Source organism: Haemaphysalis longicornis, unplaced genomic scaffold (assembly GCF_048455015.1).
Source record: "Haemaphysalis longicornis isolate Haplotype H1 unplaced genomic scaffold, Haemaphysalis longicornis Haplotype H1 scaffold_9, whole genome shotgun sequence".
Lineage (NCBI taxonomy): Eukaryota > Metazoa > Arthropoda > Arachnida > Ixodida > Ixodidae > Haemaphysalis > Haemaphysalis longicornis.
Genome location: NW_027526460.1, coordinates 122952511 through 122975054, shown reverse-complemented (window position 1 = coordinate 122975054; position 22544 = coordinate 122952511). Strand labels below are relative to the sequence as shown.

Below are 22544 nucleotides of genomic sequence, written 5' to 3'. Positions count from 1 at the left end.
TCGCCATCTCTATACTCGCACGCGGCTGCTATTGTTGACCGCCCTAGTGAAGCCTTTTTACATTTTAACTGCATGAGGTGCTCCTATCTTCTTTTTTACAGTGCGTTCAAAGTGTAGTCATATTGGCTCGCACAATAACTTGTACAAGAGTTCTCCAGCCCTTCTTATGTACCATTGAATAAACCCTTGTTGCAGTGTTTGAGCAAAGTCTTGGTGTGAATTATACCGGGGCATCGTCAGGCTAAATTCATCTAAAGTACAATAAGTTGCCTCCGAGGGCGCTCAATTGCGGATTTTGTGACGTGCTCGGATATTGGTAGCACGCTCCACGTAAGAAAATTCAAGGCCGGCTCACAAAAATTTCCGACTTTGCCTTTGCAATTGGCTTTCTCAACTTTCAAAAATTATGAAAATGTATGCTTCACGTTATTTCTTCTTCATCTGCGGCGTTGCGTGTCGGAACGCGGGGATTATTTTTATATATATTCAGGGATATGCCAAACCGTTCCATCTTCTCAAAGTCAGCCTACGCACCACAAATCCTCATTGACTGTTTATGGAGTTTGTTTATGCCGTAGTGGTTGTCTCCGGATTAATTTTGACAACCTGGGGATCTTAAACGTGCACCAAAATATCCAAAACACAGGGGTTTCCGCGTTTACCCTCCACAACAAATCTTGACCTATACGAAATTAAGATAGGAGGGAATCAGACTTAAGGAGAAGGCCAATTGCACCTGTTCTGTGACATTGGAAAAAGGGTAGGGGAAGATGGTCCATATGAGTCTTTTCACCGCACTGCGAAACCTGAAAAAGAAAATTTCATACGGAAAACTGCAAACCTGTTAGGTATAATCAAAGGTGATTCCAATGACGCAATTTGGCCTCTCCAGCTAGGCTGCGAAGTTCATAAATTACAGCGGCAGGACATTTGACGGATGACTGACGCCGCTTGACGTGTACTGCCGAATTTAATGATGAAGGTGAGAAGAAACTTTATTACTCAAAGCAGCAATATCTTTGTAACTTCTCAATATTTTTAAGGAACGTGCCGATTGTGTCAGCACCCCTTCACTAGTTCTGTCGGCTAAAAACACGTGAAACTGAACAGGAATATGGCACCCTAAAGTGATGTTTGGAGAAGCGTGCTATTTTAAACTCTGCAAAACAGCTCCCTATATGTTGCCTAGGGCTTCTTATTTTTGTTACTTTCTACGTTGGTATTTCGATTTTCACCGGTAAAAAATTATTTTCCAGCTCTCCGTACTTTTCGCGGTATGTAAGCACTGTGCAGTGAGAATATTCCGAATATCTTATATTGCTGAGTTGCGCTCCCGTAGGGCACAAATGACGCAAAAAAAGAGCTTTTGTCAAAATGAAGCCTTTAATACATCGTAATAAACCATAAAGAACGAACATTTCTAGCCCAGATGCTTGAAACGTGCTATGCCGCTCCAGAAATGTTTAGTAGCTGAATACCGTGGCTTACCAGTACAAAAAATGTATACTTGTGCTGTAGGTTGTGAGCCCCAAGTATATTCCTCTGCGCGTTGGTTCAATAACCCCTTGAAATTTGATTCAGCAGGGTAGCCATGAGCAGATACTGCAATCGCGCAGTGATTGGAATACACAATATTTATTTGTATGCAGTCTTGTTGCGTTTCTTAAACAACGGTTTCACGATTCTCTCCTTCTTGCCACAAAGGCGATGTTGTCAGAGCTAGCTTATCTACATCGGCTGTCACCTGCAACAGAAGAGTCATCATTCAAACAGTTAGAGGCGTACGTGGGTGCGTGTTGGTTGCATGTAATAATTGAATATATTCACAATACGCGGGTAAGGCGCTGGCACGTTTTAAAAATATATGAACAGCAGAATAGGCAAGGCAGCTCCCGTAGTAAATTTTTGTTTCTCGAAGCGCGTGTCATGTCTTCCGATTGCGAGCTCAGGGGCAGAAAGGTAGGTAGGTCTGTTTCGCAAGAGTTGCTGGCACAAGCACCCCAGATACAGTGCATCGCAAAACAGTTATTATAAGGTTTGAAGGCCGCTCTCCTTTTGAGCATTTTGTTTTCGCGCCAAAGAGTGTGACATGCCCCATCTATCTTAAGTAAACTGCAATCGTCTGTTCTGTGCCGTTCGTAATTCGGCCCCCTGGCCATTGTACCGCGGCATAATAAGTACTGCTTTTCTGTGCCGTGCTTTGCATATTCTTGCTTTGTGTTTGTCTGATACTTTGCACTCCTTCAGGAAAGGCGTTTGGCCTTGGCATTAGACTTTTCTATATTAATTTGCCACACCAAAAGGCTGCGGTTATAAGCGGTTTCAGGTGATATACGTTTCCCCCCCAGCAGGGATGCGATATGGGGTACGGATGGCCTGGCACGGTCGATTGTAAGCTAAGAAAATACTACCTAAAGCATTAGAACACTGTCAACTAAACATATCGAATTTGCCCTGAGGTACTATGAATTCAGTGACGGTATCATCATACGGAGTCTTCCTTTTTCAGACGTGGAAACGAAGTACTGTTTTGCGACTACTAAATCAAGGGGGACGCTTGAGCAGACATGGAATGCCCCTGCATTGAACGATTCCAGGGCAAAATCGCTATGAGCCATGAAGTCACCCTATTGTTCCTGAGTTGCTGCACTGTGGTGGTCGTACGTATATCAGAAGGCGAACAGTACATTCGGATTCTGATCAATAAGCTGGAACCTACCACAGTTCAGAGCAAATGCTAGGGCTAGTCGAATAAGCTATTTGTCCGCTCTGCTCTTTTTTTTTCAGTTGATCCGCCAGAGTGGGATGGCTTCGTGAAACACATAACACCCGCGGGTCAAAGGCCACCCGTCAAAGGATCCGCCATCACGGGCAAACTCATTCGAAACTAAAGGCCTGGTAGGGCCGAAGGGCGGAGTTTGCAGAGCCTTTCCCAAGCGTTCCACCCCTGGAAAAGCCCGGGCACCGATTGCCGTGGGGAGGCTTGTACCCCATTAACAGTGGGAGTCCGGCGGTGGGTTTCGAGCCTTGGCCACCTCCCGAAGCCGAGGCGGGTGCCCCATACCACTAGGTCACAGCTACGGTACAGTGGGATGGCTCGCTTTCGTGCGCGGCACGGCATGCCCCTCTTGGCTGGACAACAACAAAATAGCTCGGTTCCATTTTCTGAAACGACATAGCAGGCAGTCCTTGCCTGTACTTAATAAAGGCAAGTGGAGTATTTTTGTTGCGGGAAACGCAAGACGGCAAACTGACACTGATGCCGCAAATGGGCGACAGCCTGTCTGAGGCTTGTGGCTTTACCGCCATTTTGCGTTCAACCTGGTCACTACAAATTCAAATAGCGCAAACATAGGAAAAGGGCAAAAAATTGAAAAGCGCCGCTAAATTTTCTGGATGCCGAAGAAACAGCGGGAGCTGAGATGAAATAAATATTTGGGTGTAGATAAGCAGACGTAGACGTTAAAAGCTCCATAATTACCATCGTGTTTTTTGCCACTCCCTCGAGTGTATTTTGGAGGAAATGACACCGCATAGGGCCATTGGCCTTACGTGTGCGCGAAAGGTAGAGAAGGCGGAATTAAATGACACACAAAAGGCAAATCGTAACCTTTACAAGCACTTTGCTTCGGGGTTGTTGCGCTGGGAATACACAGGGTAAAGGTACATGCTTCTATAGTTGAAGGCTTTGAAAACCTGAAGATCACTACAACAGAAATCGCTGCAAAGCAGGAAACAACCGTAGAGTGATATGTAAGATAATCGCACCAGATAAAGATAAATAAGTTTGGCCCAAATGACAAAGCTGAGCCTTCTATAGAAGGTGCACGCGTAAGGAGGTGGGCGCCACTACACCGAAGTGCCAACGAAGGCAAACATCAACACTGCATAAAGACAACTGTGAGGAAGGCGGATCTTTTGATAGATAACGTTACGTTGCGTGGGAGTGAAACGTGGCCAGGTAATGAAATAGAACGGAGATTGTGTAAGAGAAAAGGTGGCTATTTGTCCACCTGAGACAACTAAATTTGTTGTGGCCAACGGGAGATCGCAAATTTCTACGGGGAACCAACCCTGATGCCTTGCAGAAATTTTGGATAGTACTAACAAAGTTGTTCAGGAAAAGGACGAAGGTTTTGTGTACGAGTTCATTAAAGGTTGAAGATCTGAAGCCCATCACACCATTCTTCTCAGATTTTTTATCCGCTATGACGAACGGGATTAAGCTACATGAGCACAACAGTAAGGCAGTCGTCAGCGGTCGATTGAGCAAGGGCGCTGCTCATCGAGAGTTTGAGGAACACTACTTTCAATCTCACAGAGAGCACATAACGTATTATCTTTTTAAAACAAAAAAATAATGCTAAATATAAATACAAGATAGGGTAGCATTTACACCCCAAAAATGCGTATACGTATGAAGCCAAGAACTAAATCGTTACTGTGTGAAGGAAAGCAATGCACTTCATAGAAACAGTCCTGTTTATACACTTACTAATCCCAAAAAGTACACATCAAAAACACTCTACTGGTTCATTACACAGTAAACTTTTTTTTTTGGTTTGATGTCATGCAAATGATAAACAAGTGACTAGCGCAAAAGATCTTAGTGACTTTACACAGTGCATGAATTGTTCGGCCAAGCTATTTTACAAATACCCGAAACGCTAGTGATGGCGAACGTAGAGCAACTGGTAGGGAATATTTAATTTGTGCGGGTTAAAATCACCGAAAATATTTCGTCACTTTGTTAACTTCGTTTTATTACAACGTTTCGCCATTATTCTGCAAATATTGTGCTGTTGCGTGCCTCAAGCCGTACAACGGGCCGCCCCTATCTTCAGCAGAACAAACACCGGGATGGCGCTTTCCGCCGTGAGGGGGCTATGTTACAGTGTCTTTACAAATCTGAAAAGCAGACGCTTGCGCACTGCCCTTGTTAAAGGAGCCATGAAGAGAAAACACAACTTCGTTTAATTTGAAAGAACGAGGATTCAGTACCCCACCAAGCTCCATTACAGCCACAAAAGATGTTTTTTTAACGACAAAAAGGAAGAAGTATTTAAAAACTTACAAATTTTGCGCCACAGTGACATGTGATGAGCAAGAATGACGTCATACGGGCCAACAATAAAACATAATTTTCAGTGCGCTAACTGCACGCTAGCATTCAAGTGATCCGGTCAAATGGAACTATAGGCCCCATTACAGAGGTCCAGTCATGTGTCGTCGCGACAGGTCAGTTAGGCGGCCGCCAATCGCACAAACAAGGTTCCGTGACGTCGTAGAAAAGTTGCGGGAAATTGGCGAGGGGGTCGCGACTGCCTCACACGTATTCTTTTTTATCTCCGTTATCTTTCGAAAATTGCGACGATATTGGTCTCATTGTTATCCGGACTAAGCAGTCTTTCTAATAAACCCTACTTGTATTTTGTTTTCATGGCTCCTTTCGGTGCACAGCCCTTGTGCACTGCCTCACTTAAATATTACTTCCTGGCAACTAGGTATCACTCGGTGGGTATAGCGTATGTTACTGTATTCTGTTTGTTTTGCCATCGGGCTAGCTGAATTGGGCGCGAGGGGCATGGGGAGAAGCCGCGGAAGCTCCCTTTTTGTTTGCCGCGCTATTGCGTTTCACCGACGAGCGGGCCAGTACAGGACCTATACTAATGCGTCCGTCACCCCAAAATAGTTGAAAACGATGTTTGCTTTCGGAGGAGGATTTCCTTTCGTTCGTTTGGGAAACCGGAGGAGGGAGACTTGACATTTTAACGACCGCGGTTACCACCATGAGAATGCTCGAACCGGACGGGCGATGGAAGTCAGTCAAGGTGTCAAACATAGGAAAAGGGCACCGGACGTTCTGTCTTTAGGCAGTTGCACTTCTCAAAGCTACTGGCCGAAGTTTTCGTTCATCACACCTCTGGCCTTGGGTACTCGGAGGCTGGGATGCGTCAATAGGCAGGTTACTAGGCTTTGTTAGTTGCTGCACGTGTTGGCAAAGGAAAGGAAGGGAAAGGAAAGGAATTTCGGCGGCATGGGGCCTAATTATAGGCGCGCATGGTATGGTCAATACTTTAAGACCAACCGCCAGACAACCGACGGCCGGCGCTAGGTTTGCTTCTAGTTGGGTGATTTTATTGTGTGTCATATTTGTGTTTAGCGGAACATCTCCTGGTTTTCTGTGAGAGGTGGGAAAAGGGGGGTCACGTGACTATTTCGAACACACCTAGTTTGTTTGTCACGGGGGCCAGTCAGTGGCCCCCGTGACTTATCGTAAAAATATCCCATGACTTATCGTAACATTCACTTATCGTAACAATAAAACCCTTTCCCCGGGAGCGATCTTCCAAGTGTGAACCATAGGAAAAGAAAAGTATGCAGACGCGTTGTTTAGGGATTCGTGAACAGAAAATAGAAACGTCTCAAGGGGTTTCTCCTCAGAAAGCACTAGTTTAAAAACATGCATAAAGAAATATTCATCTCCGAATAAATTATCATGTAATTGAAAAAAAAAAATGTTTATACCTTTAAGAAGCACTTTCAAATCCAACCCCGTTTACATTCGTTTTAAGTGCCGTAAAAATACGTCGGGATATATAATCTTCGCGTAAGAAAATTTCAAAAGAGAATCACGTAAACACTTACCTCGACTGCGTTGGAACTTTCCAGTATTCCTAGCTTTCCCCATATTCGCACAAACCAGCTGTTCAGATGCTTTACAGGTGCTTTCCGTAGTTTATGTTCACCTGCACTTGACAAAACAGTACCAGTAAGGGCAATTAATATTCTGCCTACCGAATACCCTCCCCTATAATATGTTATCATTCTTTCACAATATAGAGACAGTTGTATACACCGAACTTTGGCGAAAGTTTATGAGAAACTTCTTGCGAAATCTCAGTCTGGGAACATTGTTTCAATAATAGAATATCTCATTTCAACAAATTTTATGATATAACAATTTTCAAGAAAAAGCACTGCATTGATGTTTTCTCAGCCAGTGAAGAATTTCATTTGAAAAAGAAATGTTTCGGCTCAAACAGAATAGGCAACTCTGCGTGCCTACCTCAGTGCGAATGGCTTTTCCTTTTGGCTGCCTCTCCTCCCTACTCTTCATTTTCCCCCTCGACCCCTCTTCGCACCAAACTTTCCACAATTCCGACCTCGATTTCCTGTTGCCACAATTCCCTTGATCTTCCTCTCTATGCCCCTCTCCGCAATCCCCGTCCTTGAAACGAGCCAGGCCCATATTTTATGATGGCACGTGCCCCTTGCTCTATCCACATGTCCCCCTTGAAGAGAACCGGGCGGCAGTTCTCTGATGAAACCCAAGGTTGCTCTTTTCACCTAGCCCATTTTTACCAGATTTGGAAAGAACCAGGCCGAATACTCGCATGACCCGCGCTCCTTGCTTTTCCCACCAATATACTCCCCTTAATCTGCACTCCCGTTAAAATGGAGCAGGCGTACATTTTCTGATAGCACGCGGCCCTTGCTTTTCCCACCGATACCCCTCTAGGCAGTCCCCTTAAAATGAAGCAGGCGCACGTTTTCTGATGAAACGCGCCCTCGCCTTTCCCGCTATTCCCCTCTCTTCGCCTTTCAAACGAGCCAGGCGCAAATTCTCTAATGGCGCACGCCGTGCGTATTCCCCTTATTACCCACTTCTCTTTGAGGTGGACCAGGCGCAGATTTTCTGATGACACGCGCCCGCACTTTCCCCCCTCTCCCTTGCCCTCCTTTAAACCAAACCAGGAGCAATGGTTTTGACAACACGCACCCTTGCTTTTTTCTCTTCTCTTCCCTACCCCTTTGAAAACAAACTAGGCGGACATTCTCTAATAGCATGCGCCTTTGCCTTTTCCTCTGTCCCCTTCTCTTCCCCTTTGAAGCAAACCAGGCGCTAATTCTCTGATGTCAAGCGACCGTGCTTTCCCCGTCTCTTTTGCCACCCTTTAAAACGAAAGTGACGCAAATGTTCTGATGGCACGCGCCGTTTGTATTTTGGTTGTGTTGCTCTTTCAAACAACCGAGAAAACACGTTTGTTTATAATTTTCCATTCAGCATAATGCCTGCAAATTAGCTCAATGAGTATTGGAATGAATCGAGTTTAATAATGGCGAACAAACATGGGACCGTCCGTGGCCCTCCTGCCTCGCGGCTCTCTCACTACTTGTGAAGCACTACCACCCAATCCGCTTGACTACGGAGGAGTGAAGCCATGTTGTATCGGCTGTGAGGCGTCCACCTATAAGCCTCTCCACCGCCACAAAGGAAACGTCGTCGGTGAGGGCTTTCGGCCACTCGCTGCGAGTTTGAGTTCCAGTACACTGGTAAAGGCGTAAAGAAGTGAAATGAAACCCGACGCCTTTCTTTCAAAACTGCAAGAAAATTTTCCGCCGTGATAGACAAAGCTCTCGGCCCCTTCTTTGAAATAAGGACAACGCATCCTACTGACGTCTTATTTCCGCGTTTTGAGAAAGCTTTAATGACTTCATCAAAGCATGCAGTCAACAAACCGCGGAAGAAGAAATGTCACAACATAGATTTAGGACTAATTTTTATACGGTAGACCACAAGGCTTTCTTTCGGAGCCACTAGAAACACTCCGCATAAGCTCATTCACAGCAAATCCGAAAACCGGACCTAATGATTCGGCAGAGAAATGGAAAGCACAGACCCTAAATGACCTTGTAACCTAGAGGTAACTATTCATTCGGCATCCGCCCTATTCTCAAAACATTCCGCACAGAGCTAGAACGCGGTACAGGCAACAGCTTCAGGGCATCAATTTAACAGAAACCGAAGGTCTGCTGCAGATCAAAGTGCATACAGTCATCCCAAAGTAACCTACCATACCGCAAATAAACCTTTACAGTAAAACTACGCTAAGCGCGTACGAATTCCTTAAATCCGAGCAGAGAGGTGGAGACAGAATAAACTTATCAAAAAAATGCGGCGTGGTGTTCGGATTTGAATGCCTAGCACATGGCCTGCGGACACAAGAACAGCAAAATAAGACGCCAAACTGCTGTCTGCCCTTAAGGAACAGAATGTACCATTCTCATTGTCGCCCAGAAATTCCCTACACGAGGAAACTCTAAAAAACGAAGGGGTCAACCTATTTTACAATAGCCACAAAAAGAACTCGCATTAGCTGTATCGATACGGTGGAATTCACAGTAAGCGAAGTGGCGAACGTATTTATCTCAATTTTCACAAAACCAAGAAGGTTGAGATAGAGAAAAATGAAACACTGGAATGATAAAAGTGTGAAAAAATAAGGCAAAGTCGTTTTTCACTCTACACTTGCATGCAAGATGTTATCAAGACACTACTGAATCAGGCAAGACCGTGCCAAACAAAGAAAAAAGAAGGATTTCATGAACCAACACCTTGGGCATTGGTGGGAAGAGAGTAAGAAAATGCTTTTATAAAAGTAGCGTGTTCAACATGGCCATGTCAAACAGCTTCGTGGAACTAGGTAACCTTATCGGTGCCAAGAGTGATGTGATTATATTCACGTACACGAGGACTTGTTGCTCTTTCATTGCTTCTGGATGAACAGCCACTGTAGCGTGCAGTGTTGTTGAAGTTGCGTGTAACGTGGCATTCTGCACGATGTGTTGTTATTTGCGAAAGTTTGAACTTGCAGGGGCAGCTTGTTAGAGGGATACTGTTTGTTTCATCAGCAGGAATGTTGCTAGTTCATATGTGTAGCGCATCATTTCACACTTGTTTGAGTGTAGCATGCTTGTTTATTCCAGCCATTAATACTCCACCCATTTCTACTCAATATATATCAATGCTGTTCAAAGTTCTCAAAACTGGAACTAAGAACGTTTTTTTGTTTGTAAACAATCAATATTTGTTGGTATTGTATTTTTCTTTAAGTGGCTGTATTTTGTATTCTCCCCCTATCTGATTTTGTATTTCATTGTATTTGTGGATGGTGATCTTAAAAATTGTGACATGACCTATCATATTGTTTTTTTTTCAATGTACCACTGTAAAACTTATCTTTTGGTGCTCTTTTTAAAATTATATGGTTGTAATATATTTGTATAACGCTTTTGTTACACTTCCGATGTGTTGTGACCATGTTTTTTTTTAATGTGGAATCGTGATGCCTTGGTTAAGGTTGTCGGGCCCAGTCAAGCTGTTCATACTCAGCTTTTCGCCCTTGAACCCTTCCGGAATGTATTTTTCTGGAAAAATAAAAATTGAATTGAATTTCCCACCAGCATTAAATGCGGCGGCGGCATATCCTGCCTCGCTTTTCTGAAGACTCGTAAGTGAAGCTTTTGTGGGGCTGGTTCGGTTCGTGTTGGCACTTTGCCTGACGTTGCTGACACCACCTTAGTATGCTTGTCAGGAAATACGTTATTGGTTTAGCTCCCTAAAACGCCTGGGTGACCTGGAATTTGACATAGAGGGTCGGTACCCTTGAGTTGTCGAAACAGATCTACCGTGACTTGGGTGTGTATCTTGACATAATTTTCTGCTATACGTTTACATATATAGGCGGCCTGCTGGCTGCCTAACAGAGAATATTTGTTGTTGTGTTGTGTAGGCTTCTTCTTCTTCTGCCTTGCCGACATGCAAGTTGCTCGAAGAGACGATAGGTTGAATGTCTTCCAGTTTGCAACCGGTTGCGTGCTCGTCGCTCTTGTCGCATCAGTTCAGCGGAGCTTTTGGTCTGGCTCGTTCCGCTTGTTGTTTGTTAGATTAACTGGCTAGAAACGTACGTATAATACTCCATGTATAATACTCCAAAAAGACATCTAATTAACTAAAATTGCGACAAAACGAAAGCTGTATAAAATTAAATATCCAGCTCTTCTCAGACAGGATGGCTAACTGGAGGAATGGGTGTGCTGGCAGGATTTGAACGCTTGGCGACCAGAAAATAAATGTGTACCTAAAAAAAGCGTGTATTGAAGAAACGAATAATTGTAAAGTCAATGGTTGTTTCGTTTTTTATCCGCCTTGTCTTGTCGGGGCTATTGGGCTCACCTCCCCAGCCATGCATCTATTGGTACAGTATCACAAGGGGATGTTAGAAGACACCGCACAAGAAATTTTTGGAAACCCAATTTTCGGAAGACATCGCACATCATAACAGTCCTCACCGATGCAAACGCTAAGAATACCATAACCACAAATAAATTTGCAACTCTGCTCAAGTTACACAAAAAACGTGAACATGCTGAAATGAAAAAAACCTTCTCATACTCTCCTCAACCCTATTGTACAAGAGAAACTATAACATTGCGATCTGTCAAGCTTTGGAAGGGCGACTTTAGGGTGGCAGGACGTAAAAAAGGCAAGCACGAAATGTACAAGAAGACGCGCCAGGTACCTACCAGACATCCGTAGCCGATCTGGGAAGCCCAGAATGTGCTACTATGTAAAAAAGTTTTTTGATTGCAACAAATTCAGAAATGAAATTTCAGAAATTCATACCATGATAACACTCCTTCTCCCCCCAAACATACCAACCAGCATACACGCCAAAGAGCAATAATTTTGCCAACGCCATATACCTTGCAATGGTCATGGTCGTCTGAAAATTAGGTCTAATTTCATAACTCAATGTTTTCCACCACGCCGAAGTTATACCTGTTTTTATCGATGGAAAATCTTGCCACATCCAGCACACTTTTCCACTACCGCAGAATGCAGTAGAACGTCACGCAACATAAGGCTGCAATGATCCACAGTAAACGCAACGTGGTTACAGGGAACAATTTCGAAAGGAAACGCCACACCACACACCTACCCTGTGGACACAACGACATGCATCTTAAGTACACAATAATAACTTTGAACTCGGCATATAGAGCAACGGCAGAGCACAGATAGCTTTAAATCAAATTATCTGCAAGTGTGAGCCACTCTCACGCATGATCATCAGGTGGAAATAGAAGAAAATGGTTCAAGGAGTCCGATTTACACATCTCATAGGCCTCGTCGTCACGACGCGCACCAGATACCACGTTCCTTAAAAAAACCACAACAAAACTGCGGAAAACGGGCGGACTACCTTATCTCTAAAGCCACGACGCTTGCCTTGCAACTCCCAGTCAGCCCTAGCCTGACGAAGCCACACTATATAGGAAGCCGTTGTAGTACCAAAGAAATCAAAATCCCGCACTGACACAACTAACTACTCTAGCTAAAGAGCACTCAGTCCGGCAAGCCATAGGCGCGGCACTCCCCTAAAGTTGAAGCCAAAACACCACTAGTACAAAATTATGAAGCAATATATCCTCAAGTTGTCCTGTCCTCTCTACACCAATTAACATAAAGCAATCCAGAGAAAGAAGAACTCGTTCTTACCCCGAAAGTGTATTAAAACTTCTACGTTTCGGCTCCAACACAAGAGCTTTATTAAGGTATTTCACAATTAAACCAATTTGTGCGTCGTAATTACCCCACAGCCTTCCTTGAACTGTTGATTTCAAAAGACAGGAATGCCTGTCCGCGACAAATTGCAGCGGAATGTTATTCCAAGTGAGCAGTAAGTGATATCGACCAGATAAACAGTCGCTGGTGCCGCAAACCAAGGACCAGTTTGTGCAGAAACAAACATCCGTCGGAGTAACGGTGATAAGAAATCATGAAGCTTACCACAACAAAAAAAAGCTAGGGTATCATCCTTAGCACATGCAATACACCGAGAAACGCCGGCAAAACTTTTACTAACATGTACATTGACTCGGGAAGACCGGTCATTCACTTGCAGGCACAGGCCGACGCGCGACGCCGCATGCATTACTAGTCACAATAAATAAAAGAGATTTTACGGGGTAACTTCGAACATTGGCTTGGTGAGGATCAAACTAATGCTGTTTCCATCCGTTCAAAACCGTCACTGCATCTAAGCGACAGGACACAGTGCGCAACACCACAACCTTTGCTAGACAAAACGAAACACTACAACGGCAAGCGGAAACCAACACACGACCAACACCGTAGTGGCTACCCTTGTAGCCCGTAGTTCCAAGGGGAAACATTAAAATGCCGCGCTTAACCAAGCACATATACTACATGAAGCATACACAAATCATTCTGAGTGGCTGGCTTCCACATAATACCAAATGTGCCGGGTGACCTTTAAATGCCGTGCCACAAGCGCAGGTCCTATAGGAGGCGGCCAACAATGGTATTCACCCGGGTCACAAGAATAACTAAAATCAAAAAGAAGTAAATTTATTTGTGTGCTGTGAGCACACCTTAACTTTGGAGCCCTCATCTTTTTTTTTTTCTGGTTCCTTATATTCAGTTCCAAGAATCACCCATGTTCTTTCGTCTAAGTTACATCGCAAGAACTTATTAATCCCCTTCGCACCACGATTTACAAAAAGCTGAAAACGAAAAATGCACATAATGAGGCTGTTGTAAGCATGTTCTCGAACAGCAGTGTACATACCTGATGCTAGGCTAATGAGGATTCCAAGAAAAACAGTGGAAAAAGTACTGAAGAAGGAGCTCCAAAACGGTGATATCCCCAACAAAGGGGCACCAATGTGCGACCTGCAATACATACAAACGATTCTCTTGAAGTTTAAGTAGTAATTAAACGTGGTTTGCATGCAAAACGTCGTAACTTTTTGATGCTTTACGTGTCATTACAAGTTTTAAAGAACGTAGTCAGGATCAATAAAGCAGCACGGTAACGCAGCTATCAACAAATCTTTCTTGGTCCATGTACTGCAGCCTCGAACCGGACGGCCGCCGTTCGCGCGGGGCGAAGTGAGGAACATGAGGGAAGCTACTGAGGCAGCATACCGCAGTGGGCCCAGCCTGCGACGAAGCAGAAGCTGGCTGGCGCCGACGATGGCATGGGTTCTCTCACGACCAACCCTTTTTAAGTACATCACATTACCTTCAACCATGGCTTGAATTGAATTGCATTGCTTATTAATTTCAGAAGCACAAAATATTGCCGTTGTGTTATGTCAAAAGGCGACATTTAAATTCGTCTGACTAGACCTTTGGCCACAGGCAGCACAAACACGGCAACAGCCGTTTGTTGCATGAAAGAAACTAGATTGATTGATTGATTGTGGGGGTTTAACGCGCCGACGCAACGCAGGCGACGAGGCGCGCCGTAGTAGAGGGCTCCGGATTAATTCAGACCACCTGGGGATCTTTATCGTGCGCCGAAATCTCGCACACACGGGCGTTTTTGCTTTTCGCCTCCATCAGAAAAGCGGCCGCCGCGGCCGGGAATCGAACCCGCGACTTCGTGCTCAGCTGCGCAACGCCTTAGCCACTGAGCCACCGCGGCGGGTGCATGAAAGAAACTAAATTGGCACACAGCTCATATTAACTCCTTATGCAATTCTGCGCGTAACTACAGAATAGCATGACACTCACTATGCCCACTTTGTATCAATTCTTGTAGTCTACCCAGTGCTCACAATCGAAATATTGCAATTATATAAGTGGGAAATAAATTACTCCTCTGGTTACATGCCCAGAAATGCCGTTCTTTAGAGTGATTGCAGTACACAAAACACGTGACCATATCCTATATAATTCCTTTTTATATCTGAATACTGCCTACATACGGTTTACAATATTTCGCCTTATATTTTGTCGCAACTAGCAGGTTCTGACTAGCTTTCGCAGTGAACTGCCACAGCGGCTGGGTATTCACATCAGTATTTTAGTAAATACCTTTTAGGCGAAACATCTCCTGAATAGTTGGTGCTTTGTTGGATGTAGGTGGTGTTTTCCGGACAGTAGTCAATCGTTGCCGCCATGCGTGGTGCCCTTGCTCCATAGTGAATATCTTGCCACATGACAAACATTTGAAAGGCGAGCATCAAGAGTGTGGAAATTCCAGCTCCCTAGGAGAAGGATGCAACGAACATAGGATAATGTGGTATGCCCTCCAGACTAAGGTTTAGGTGTTTACGCACGTGAAAGAAATGTTCATCGCTTTCTGAAATATCGCTACAGATAACAATTATTGCGTTTAATGGGGCTCTTCATCATAAACAGCTGTCAATATTCCTATCAGGGAATGGATCAAATGACGTGCACAACTTCGTACTCTTTTTTTGCTTTTTAGGGCACAGCACTTTGGCGGCCGCTAATGTGGTTTGGCTGTGGTGAGTGTCATGGCGATGGCGTTGTAACCGAGCGAGCGAAGACAAAAAGAAAAGGGCTGGAGGAAACTGTGGCTAAAGTGTGAGTGGGAGGGCGGCACGTTCAGGAATGGCATCAACTTCGTTATGCATCGCCACCGACCGGTAGCTTCCACCCTTACACTTAAACTGGACGCCCCCTCTTGAGCTGGTGGCTCATCTGAATCACGTGACATTTGCGAGGCAGGTTTAAGCACGATATGTAACGTCATGCTCGGCGGCGTCTAAGCGCGGCGGGAAACGGCATAGTAGCGCACGCGGGGTGCGTTCGCTGATCGCGCAGTCACCTCCTCAGACGCAGCACATATGCGTCGTGGCCGAAGAGGCTGCAGTTGGCCATGCGCGCAAATTTCGCTTCAGGGAGTGTAGTAATCCTCAGTGATTTTTATATACCTATCCAACTGCTATTCTGGGAAGAAGGCGTTCTTATTGCGGAAATTTATATTACTACTAGAGCACTGCACGAGACCAGGCTGGTATGAAATCGCTGTCCCGGTTCGGCGCGTGGCCCGGGCCGTTCAGCCCGAAGCGTTTACCATTGAGACCACGCCTGGCCCTTGCTCAATGCCATGGGCCCGGGCTGAGTGGGGTATCCAACCCTTGTGGCTGGGCGGGGAGCGGGCTTAAGGCCATGGGACTGTACCGTTAATTGAACAGAATGTTCAATTGAACAGAACAGAATGATCTGTTGATCATTGAATGATCATTGAACAGAATGTTCTAAGTTTACTTTGGCGCGTTTGTTTATGTTAGTTTTACGCATCCTGTTCAAGGCGTGTTTTGCTGGGTATAACAGTCAAAGTACTACTATTTTAATCGAATCGTATGCACTTTATCAAGAATTTATATTTTCTGGTTAAACATACCTAAGATACAAGTGCAATGAATCCGTAGCGGGGTACGGATTAATTCAGCCAACCTGGAACTCTACACCTATGTCTGTGCGCTCATGGGTGCTGTATGCCGCAACAATCTGAATGCGGCTGGCTGGTCATTGGGTTAGAGGACGAAATACTTTTATTGAGAATTTTAAAGGGAGCTCGGCTGCTCTGGCTACCAGATGCAGCTGGGCAGTCAGAAGGGGGGTGAACAGCAAGATCCGCCTTTCCCTTGTTGGCTTAGGTGACGGGATGAGAGGAAGGTTCTCAGAGTTAAATTCGCACTATAGTCTATGATAGCTTGCTTCTGGGCTAGTTGGTGCATTATTTCTTGTAAAAACACTGCGCTAAATTGAAAGTACGAAGACGAAGGACGGGGGGACACACGATGCAGACTTACGATGCAGACTTACGTCTTCGTACTTTCAATTTAGCGCAGTGTTTTTACAAGAAATAAATTCGTACACCCCGATTATGTGGTGAAATGTACCTACTCTCGACCAACACTTGCATCCAGCGTTGTAGCGATTCGAAATAAGTAAGCGAAGATGCGTCGGGTGTGAATGCATAAGCCGTAAATTGTTTTCGCTCCCTGGATAGGTCCGTGCGGTTCTGCCTCTGAAGGCGATAATGTTGGGTTATGTCCCTGAATGTGAAAATCGGGTGACTGGCCTCATGAAGCTCCATAGCCTGGGTGGCAAAAGCGCAGGCTTGTTTGGGCGCGTATAGAACCACTGAACAACCACCCCAAATATAACCTTAAAAAGAACGTAATATGGGTACTTATACATGGCATCAAACATTTTCACCTTCCAACTTGTCCTCAGAAAACTCGCGTGAGTTCGCCTACAATGTTGTGAGCAAACGTCATCGTCGCATTTATGTAAGAATACCATCTAATTTTATGGTGACGTGAAGTGAACTGAAGAGCGTGGAAGGTAAACTACGCGCACTAATTAACCCTGAATCTTGGCATTTCAAACCCTGAATGTTGTGAACATCATATGCTCCGTCTTATTCTCCGCTACAAAGGGAGCGGTACGTTCCTGATCCGGTTAATTACGTGACAGCATTAACCATGCTGTGAGGAAAACCTTGGGAATAATGTTTTACCCTTCGGAGGCCTTCCTTTCCTGGAAATTCCTAAACTCCGCTCTTAGCACCTTAAGTCAACTCAACAGGTTTCATCGTCACCACTGGTATGAAATCGGCATACCATGATGGTCAACTATACCCTTTATTTATCATTTAGTAAATTTGTGCCTAAAGTATTTGTGACAATGATAGACTAGAATTTTTCTTCAAATAACTCGTTAGCCCACTTGAGAAACAGAAGTTTAACACCTCATCCTACCACTCTGCATAAAAACAGGGCTCATTCAAATTCCGAGATAGATTTTGTGGCCTCAAACATATCCTCGTTACCATTAGCTTCCCGGTTTGAATACAGGATTTCAAAAAGAAAATTGTGATCACATCAAGAAAATAATTACTTTGTTCACGCAACCTTAGAATTCTTTTTTTAAAGAATATTCGCCACGCTCACACTGTAGAGGTAAGCTGGCTACTTTATAACAATTCATATATTTTACCCATTGATTATTACTTAAGTTCAGCTATTACCATTGGGTATTTAAAGGCTAGCCAACGGTTTATAAGCGCCTTTTTAAGGACAAGAATAGCAAACGAACCATTATAAATAATCGCCAAAAATAAGCCTTGCACGTCATTACAGGCTTTAGTAATGAGTCCACAACTGAGTAAAGTAGGACGATAAAAGTATTAGACGCTTGATTCTTCTTCCATGGTACACAGAACTCACAAATACTTTAGGCACAAATTTACTAAATGATAAATAAAAGGTATAGTTGACCATCATGGTATGCCGATTTCATACCAGTGGTGACGATACGCACTGTAGGCGTTTCTTCTTCAACGGTACACAAGGAAGACAAATGCGGCGTGTGTGTTGTCACTGATATTGGTTGCGATATCATAAATCAAGTACCCATTGTGGTCAGATACATTTCATTGGCCAATTAATGAACATATCTGATTATTGCAGCATGCATACCACTGGTACCATGAGTATTAGGAAATAATATCTAAATATTTTTTTGCCTATAATTAAAACATTATTTTACTCCTTGAGACAATTGCAATTTTCATCAACTTCGTACCGGAAGATTAAAATGCCGCAACGTTAATTCGCGTGATTAAGTTTGCAAATGAAAATTCTCTTAACTGCTCCGTCATTGTTTTACCTTCCAGTTGGCACAAGTTGCCAGAAAATATCTTTGCGTGGCCCACTTCGCGAAGCCTTGAGTAGAATAAATTTCTTCACAATGTTGAACAAGGTTTAAGAAACCTCTTTTGGTACAGAGTTACCTGAATAACGTAGTTATTCAAAGTTTAGCTTGAACGATCACAAACAAAGTCACTAGACATTTTTCGGGCGGTTTCAGGAATTAATAGTGGGAGCCATTGTATCTTGACTTAGAAAATACTTATTTGTCCTGTATACTCATTAAATTTGTAATTTCTGAGCAACCTCTATCATCAACAGTTCACCTTGATAAGTAGTTTTTTTATCCGCAACGCACGTCACCTCCAGATTGTTTCAGGGATGCATGCTTCTCTCAATATTTCGAAACGATATTTAGGCCTTCACAATGACTTATTGGGCAAGACTTGGCTCTTAAAAAGCACTGAATCAATTATTGCGCCCTTAGAACGCCCGAGAGGGCATGAAGTTCCAAGGCCATCATCTCAATATTTTCGCAAACCATGCATTCGGTTTGTTTATTTGTGTTTTGCTTTTGCCTCCCGGCTGCGCCGGCCTGTGTTATCGCTGTTGTCTCTGTGCCAAGGGAGGCGCGTGTTCCGGTTTTTTCTTTCTGTGCCGCATGTGTTATCTCTTCTGATAGGAAGAGGGTTCCGAACGAATGTGAACAGCCTAGAATAATCTTCGTTGATCGAGAGTGTCCTGGATACAATTCAACTATTCTAGAAACCCTCGCGCCAAGTGATCAATTCCCGCTGAGCAGATGCCGCGGCATTCTATTCGCCGACACTAGTCTACACACGTCACTTTGTTGGCTGCTTTTTCGCCACCTGTGTATTCTTTGAGTTGTTAAGGCAGTACAAGTTCGCTCCAATAAACTTGTGTTTTTCTTCGAGACAGCTGCGTTGTCTCTGGGTACGTGACAATGTTCAGTAGGACGTACATGGCATATCTCTTCAGGCACAACAAATCGCAAAACTTTCTCGTTATTTCAGAAACGCCATAACTCTCATTTCCCTTCGCAATTACAACAGCTATACAACAGCTATTCTTGCATATAATATGACATTTATTTCGCACTCATCTTTGTTTGTCGAAAAAATCGCTTCAATCTCTACAAGGCTGTATACAACGTAAAACCTCCGCGGCCGCCATAATGAGCCTACGGCGTCAACTACAAAACGCAATTTACCCTAATAAACCCTCGTTTTTTTCTCCGCTTCAGTTCGTGTGATCAACAAGGTCTCTTCGTCAAAGTTACTAGGTTATTTTCTCGACTCTGCTTGAATCTGATCTGACCTCTTCATGCCTCGCTACTATAACCGGTATTCTACTAGCAGAACCATATTAAATATTTGTATTAAAATGCAGCCATTAGAAACCCCGCGGTTGGTCACTGTTTTTTTGTTATATCATAGACGGATTAATACTTATTATCGCTTCTTCCAAATGCTCCCACCTGAAAATTCCCAGGGTGCCATATAACAACTCAGCTTCAAGCGGATCTAAAAAAACTTGCGTCATTCGCACTTTTCGGTTCTGTACCATAGTACATTGGTATAGCGTTCATGACATCATCGTTCATATCAAACTGTGATAACATATATTCCATAAGTAACAAGTGCAATATACCTAACAGTTTTTTACATTTCGCATCCAACACATTTGAAAATCATGCATTTGCACATAAATTTCTTTTTTTCATAAATTTATATCTGGTTTCACTTGCCACTGATTGTATAAATATCTTTCTTTTACTACGTATCACAGTTTTCCAACACTTTTAGAATACTGTGATATATGCCCTTCATATCTTTTTGTTATATGCTATCCGGATTCGTTTCTGTGCACTCTGAATACATATTGCTCCGCATGAAGGCTCTAGAGCGGTCATAAATCTTTCAACGGATATCACATACCCGTGTTGAAAATCTGCGACAAACTTTAAACTGATCATGCGTGGGCGATTCCTTTAATGCGTTCTATTTGTAAGATGACACAATACATAATCGACAGAAAACTCTAAAAACCTTTCTTCACGTGAAATTGAATTCCTTAAGCATTTGACTTGCGTGAATCAGTGCATTAGGGCCACCATAAGAGTGTGCCTCTACATGTTACCAACAACAGGCTAATGAAATCATCAATGTTGATGAATGCAGCGACGAGTTGCAGATTTCGTGATGTGAGGTGCACAACAAACAACCAAGTCAGCCGTTTTGAGGTAAGCACTTTAAAGGGGTAGCTCACCTCTCCTGTAGAGAGTGAGTTTACAAATGAGACTTAATTAAAGCGTCATGACACTGGTTCTACCGTCTTTCATGTGTTAAGTTATCTTGTATTTATTATGGTATAGTAGTTCAAGACAACAATATTTTAGTTTTGGATGGCAGAATGCATGGTGCGTTTTTAGCTTCGAGCGATGCCAGCCCGATTTATGGTAATGGTGCACATTAAAATTTCTGTTTTTATTACTGCAACACCAAGGAAAGCTTCGCTCGGACTACAACTTCGTTCGCAGACCTTTAAAATTCAACCATTTGTGATCAGCTAGCAGTGTCTGCTACTTAAAAGTTTGTATTCGCGGTTCATTGTTCATCGGTGCAGAGGCAAACTTACGTAATTTCTAACGCGGGAAGGGCTTCTGTAAATTAGGGGGTTATGTCTTTTGTTCTCACTGGCCCGTTCCAAAGTGTCCTGGAAGAATTTCTGTGCCAGAAGCTTGGCACTTAAGACAAATAACATAAGACGGCATTTCAAGTCTAAGCATGAGCAATGTAGGGTGATGGTCTTGCCACTTAGAAAAATACAGCACAATTAAATTCTCCAATACGGATTGTTGTTCATAAAGCAATTGGCACACACCTTTGAGTGTACAAAAGGGAAGCCTACGGCAAGTAACAAGAGACCGGTGAAGGGACCCGTAGCTGCAGACTTCACCATCATTATTACCTGTAACAGAAAAACAGCCTTTTCAGAACGCCTGCGCTTCTTGTTTTACATTCGGATGTAGGTTTGAAAAGTTGAGGGCTGGAGAGAAAGACGTTTGTTTAGATTAACACAGCCTAGTGTCACCTATTTGCATACTTTCCTTCATGTATAGCATATATTTTTAACGGTCTATAACACCGTAAACTCGCACTTCACGTAAAAGATTGAGTGGGGGATAAAAGTGAAATACGCAACTCGGGATAAACTTTGTACTGGAAGTGCCAATTTACGAATGTTTCGTAGTCGGTGTCTACCTCTAAGGCATCTCAGCATCGTCATCATGAACAGCGTTTTTACGTTCACTCCAGAAAAAAAAATCCCACCCATTGACCTTCGTAGGCTCCTGTCTTGCGCTGTCCCAGTCAATTCTTTGCTTCCAAATTTTATTATTCTGCCCCTTCATCGCGTTGAATGCCTTCCCTTCTTCTAGACTAGAAACGGATATCAGGTGTCTTTTATTTGTTCCTATTTATTTCCTTTTCAGTGACAGTAAACTCAGTTTGTCAGCGCCGTGTCTGCGTGCCCTTCCTGTAATCTCGTTTCCCGCTCTGTTTTGTTCGTAACTCAATTATTTACCAACTGGCCCACCTTAAATCCGTGTGGAATACGCTTTTCCGATTCGGAACCCCGGCTGTGTACTTTTGATGAACTCTCTTGAACGAGTTCAAAATAATGCCACCCGTTTGGTTTACCGTAATTGTAGTCGTACATCGAGTGTCACTTCTATCAAAAACTCACTGTTTTTACCAGGATGAGCGACTCACCGCCCGTACTTCCGTCTTTGTTTCGTCCACAAGATGTTTTGCCATACTCCGGTTCTTCGTCGCTTTTTCATTCATTTACCATCCTACGTCTCCGCATGCAATGAACATCACTACAAAGCCGGAATAACGCATTACCACTAAGAGATGTCCGCAGTCGTTCATACCCAAGAAACCGTCGGACTGGAACCACCTTCCCGGGCCAACAGCTGCCATCGCAGAAACCTCAAATTTCCGAAGAAATGTAGTTGACACGGTTTTTCCCGACAGCATCTAGCCGTGTATAGCAGCGACCATGCTGCTTTAGTTGTATCCTTTGTATAACTTTACCCCAATCCCATTTTTAAAGCCTCTGGCCTTGAGCGTAATATACGCGAAAAGAAATTAATAAAAATCTGCTTTTATTTTGATATTCGTTTAGGAAAAGCACGACTTTGGGCAAGAAATTTTTCGAAAACACATTGT

The 22544-nt window shown here is 43.7% G+C and overlaps 1 protein-coding gene across 1 annotated transcript in view; it reads right to left on the bottom strand.

Annotated features, from left to right (window-relative positions):
* Nucleotides 1-1431: 1431 nt before the first annotated feature.
* The window catches only part of LOC144151482 (sodium-coupled monocarboxylate transporter 1-like), a 58088-nt gene continuing 36975 nt past the window's right edge, over nucleotides 1432-22544 (bottom strand). Inside the window, exons 11-15 of the mRNA XM_077682542.1 lie at nucleotides 21193-21279; nucleotides 14693-14865; nucleotides 13440-13543; nucleotides 6649-6749; nucleotides 1432-1744 (exon numbers count right to left, since the gene is read on the bottom strand). Coding sequence (XP_077538668.1) covers nucleotides 1664-1744; nucleotides 6649-6749; nucleotides 13440-13543; nucleotides 14693-14865; nucleotides 21193-21279 — 546 coding nt within the window. The 3' untranslated portion in view covers nucleotides 1432-1663. The remainder of the gene's footprint in view (nucleotides 1745-6648; nucleotides 6750-13439; nucleotides 13544-14692; nucleotides 14866-21192; nucleotides 21280-22544) is intronic.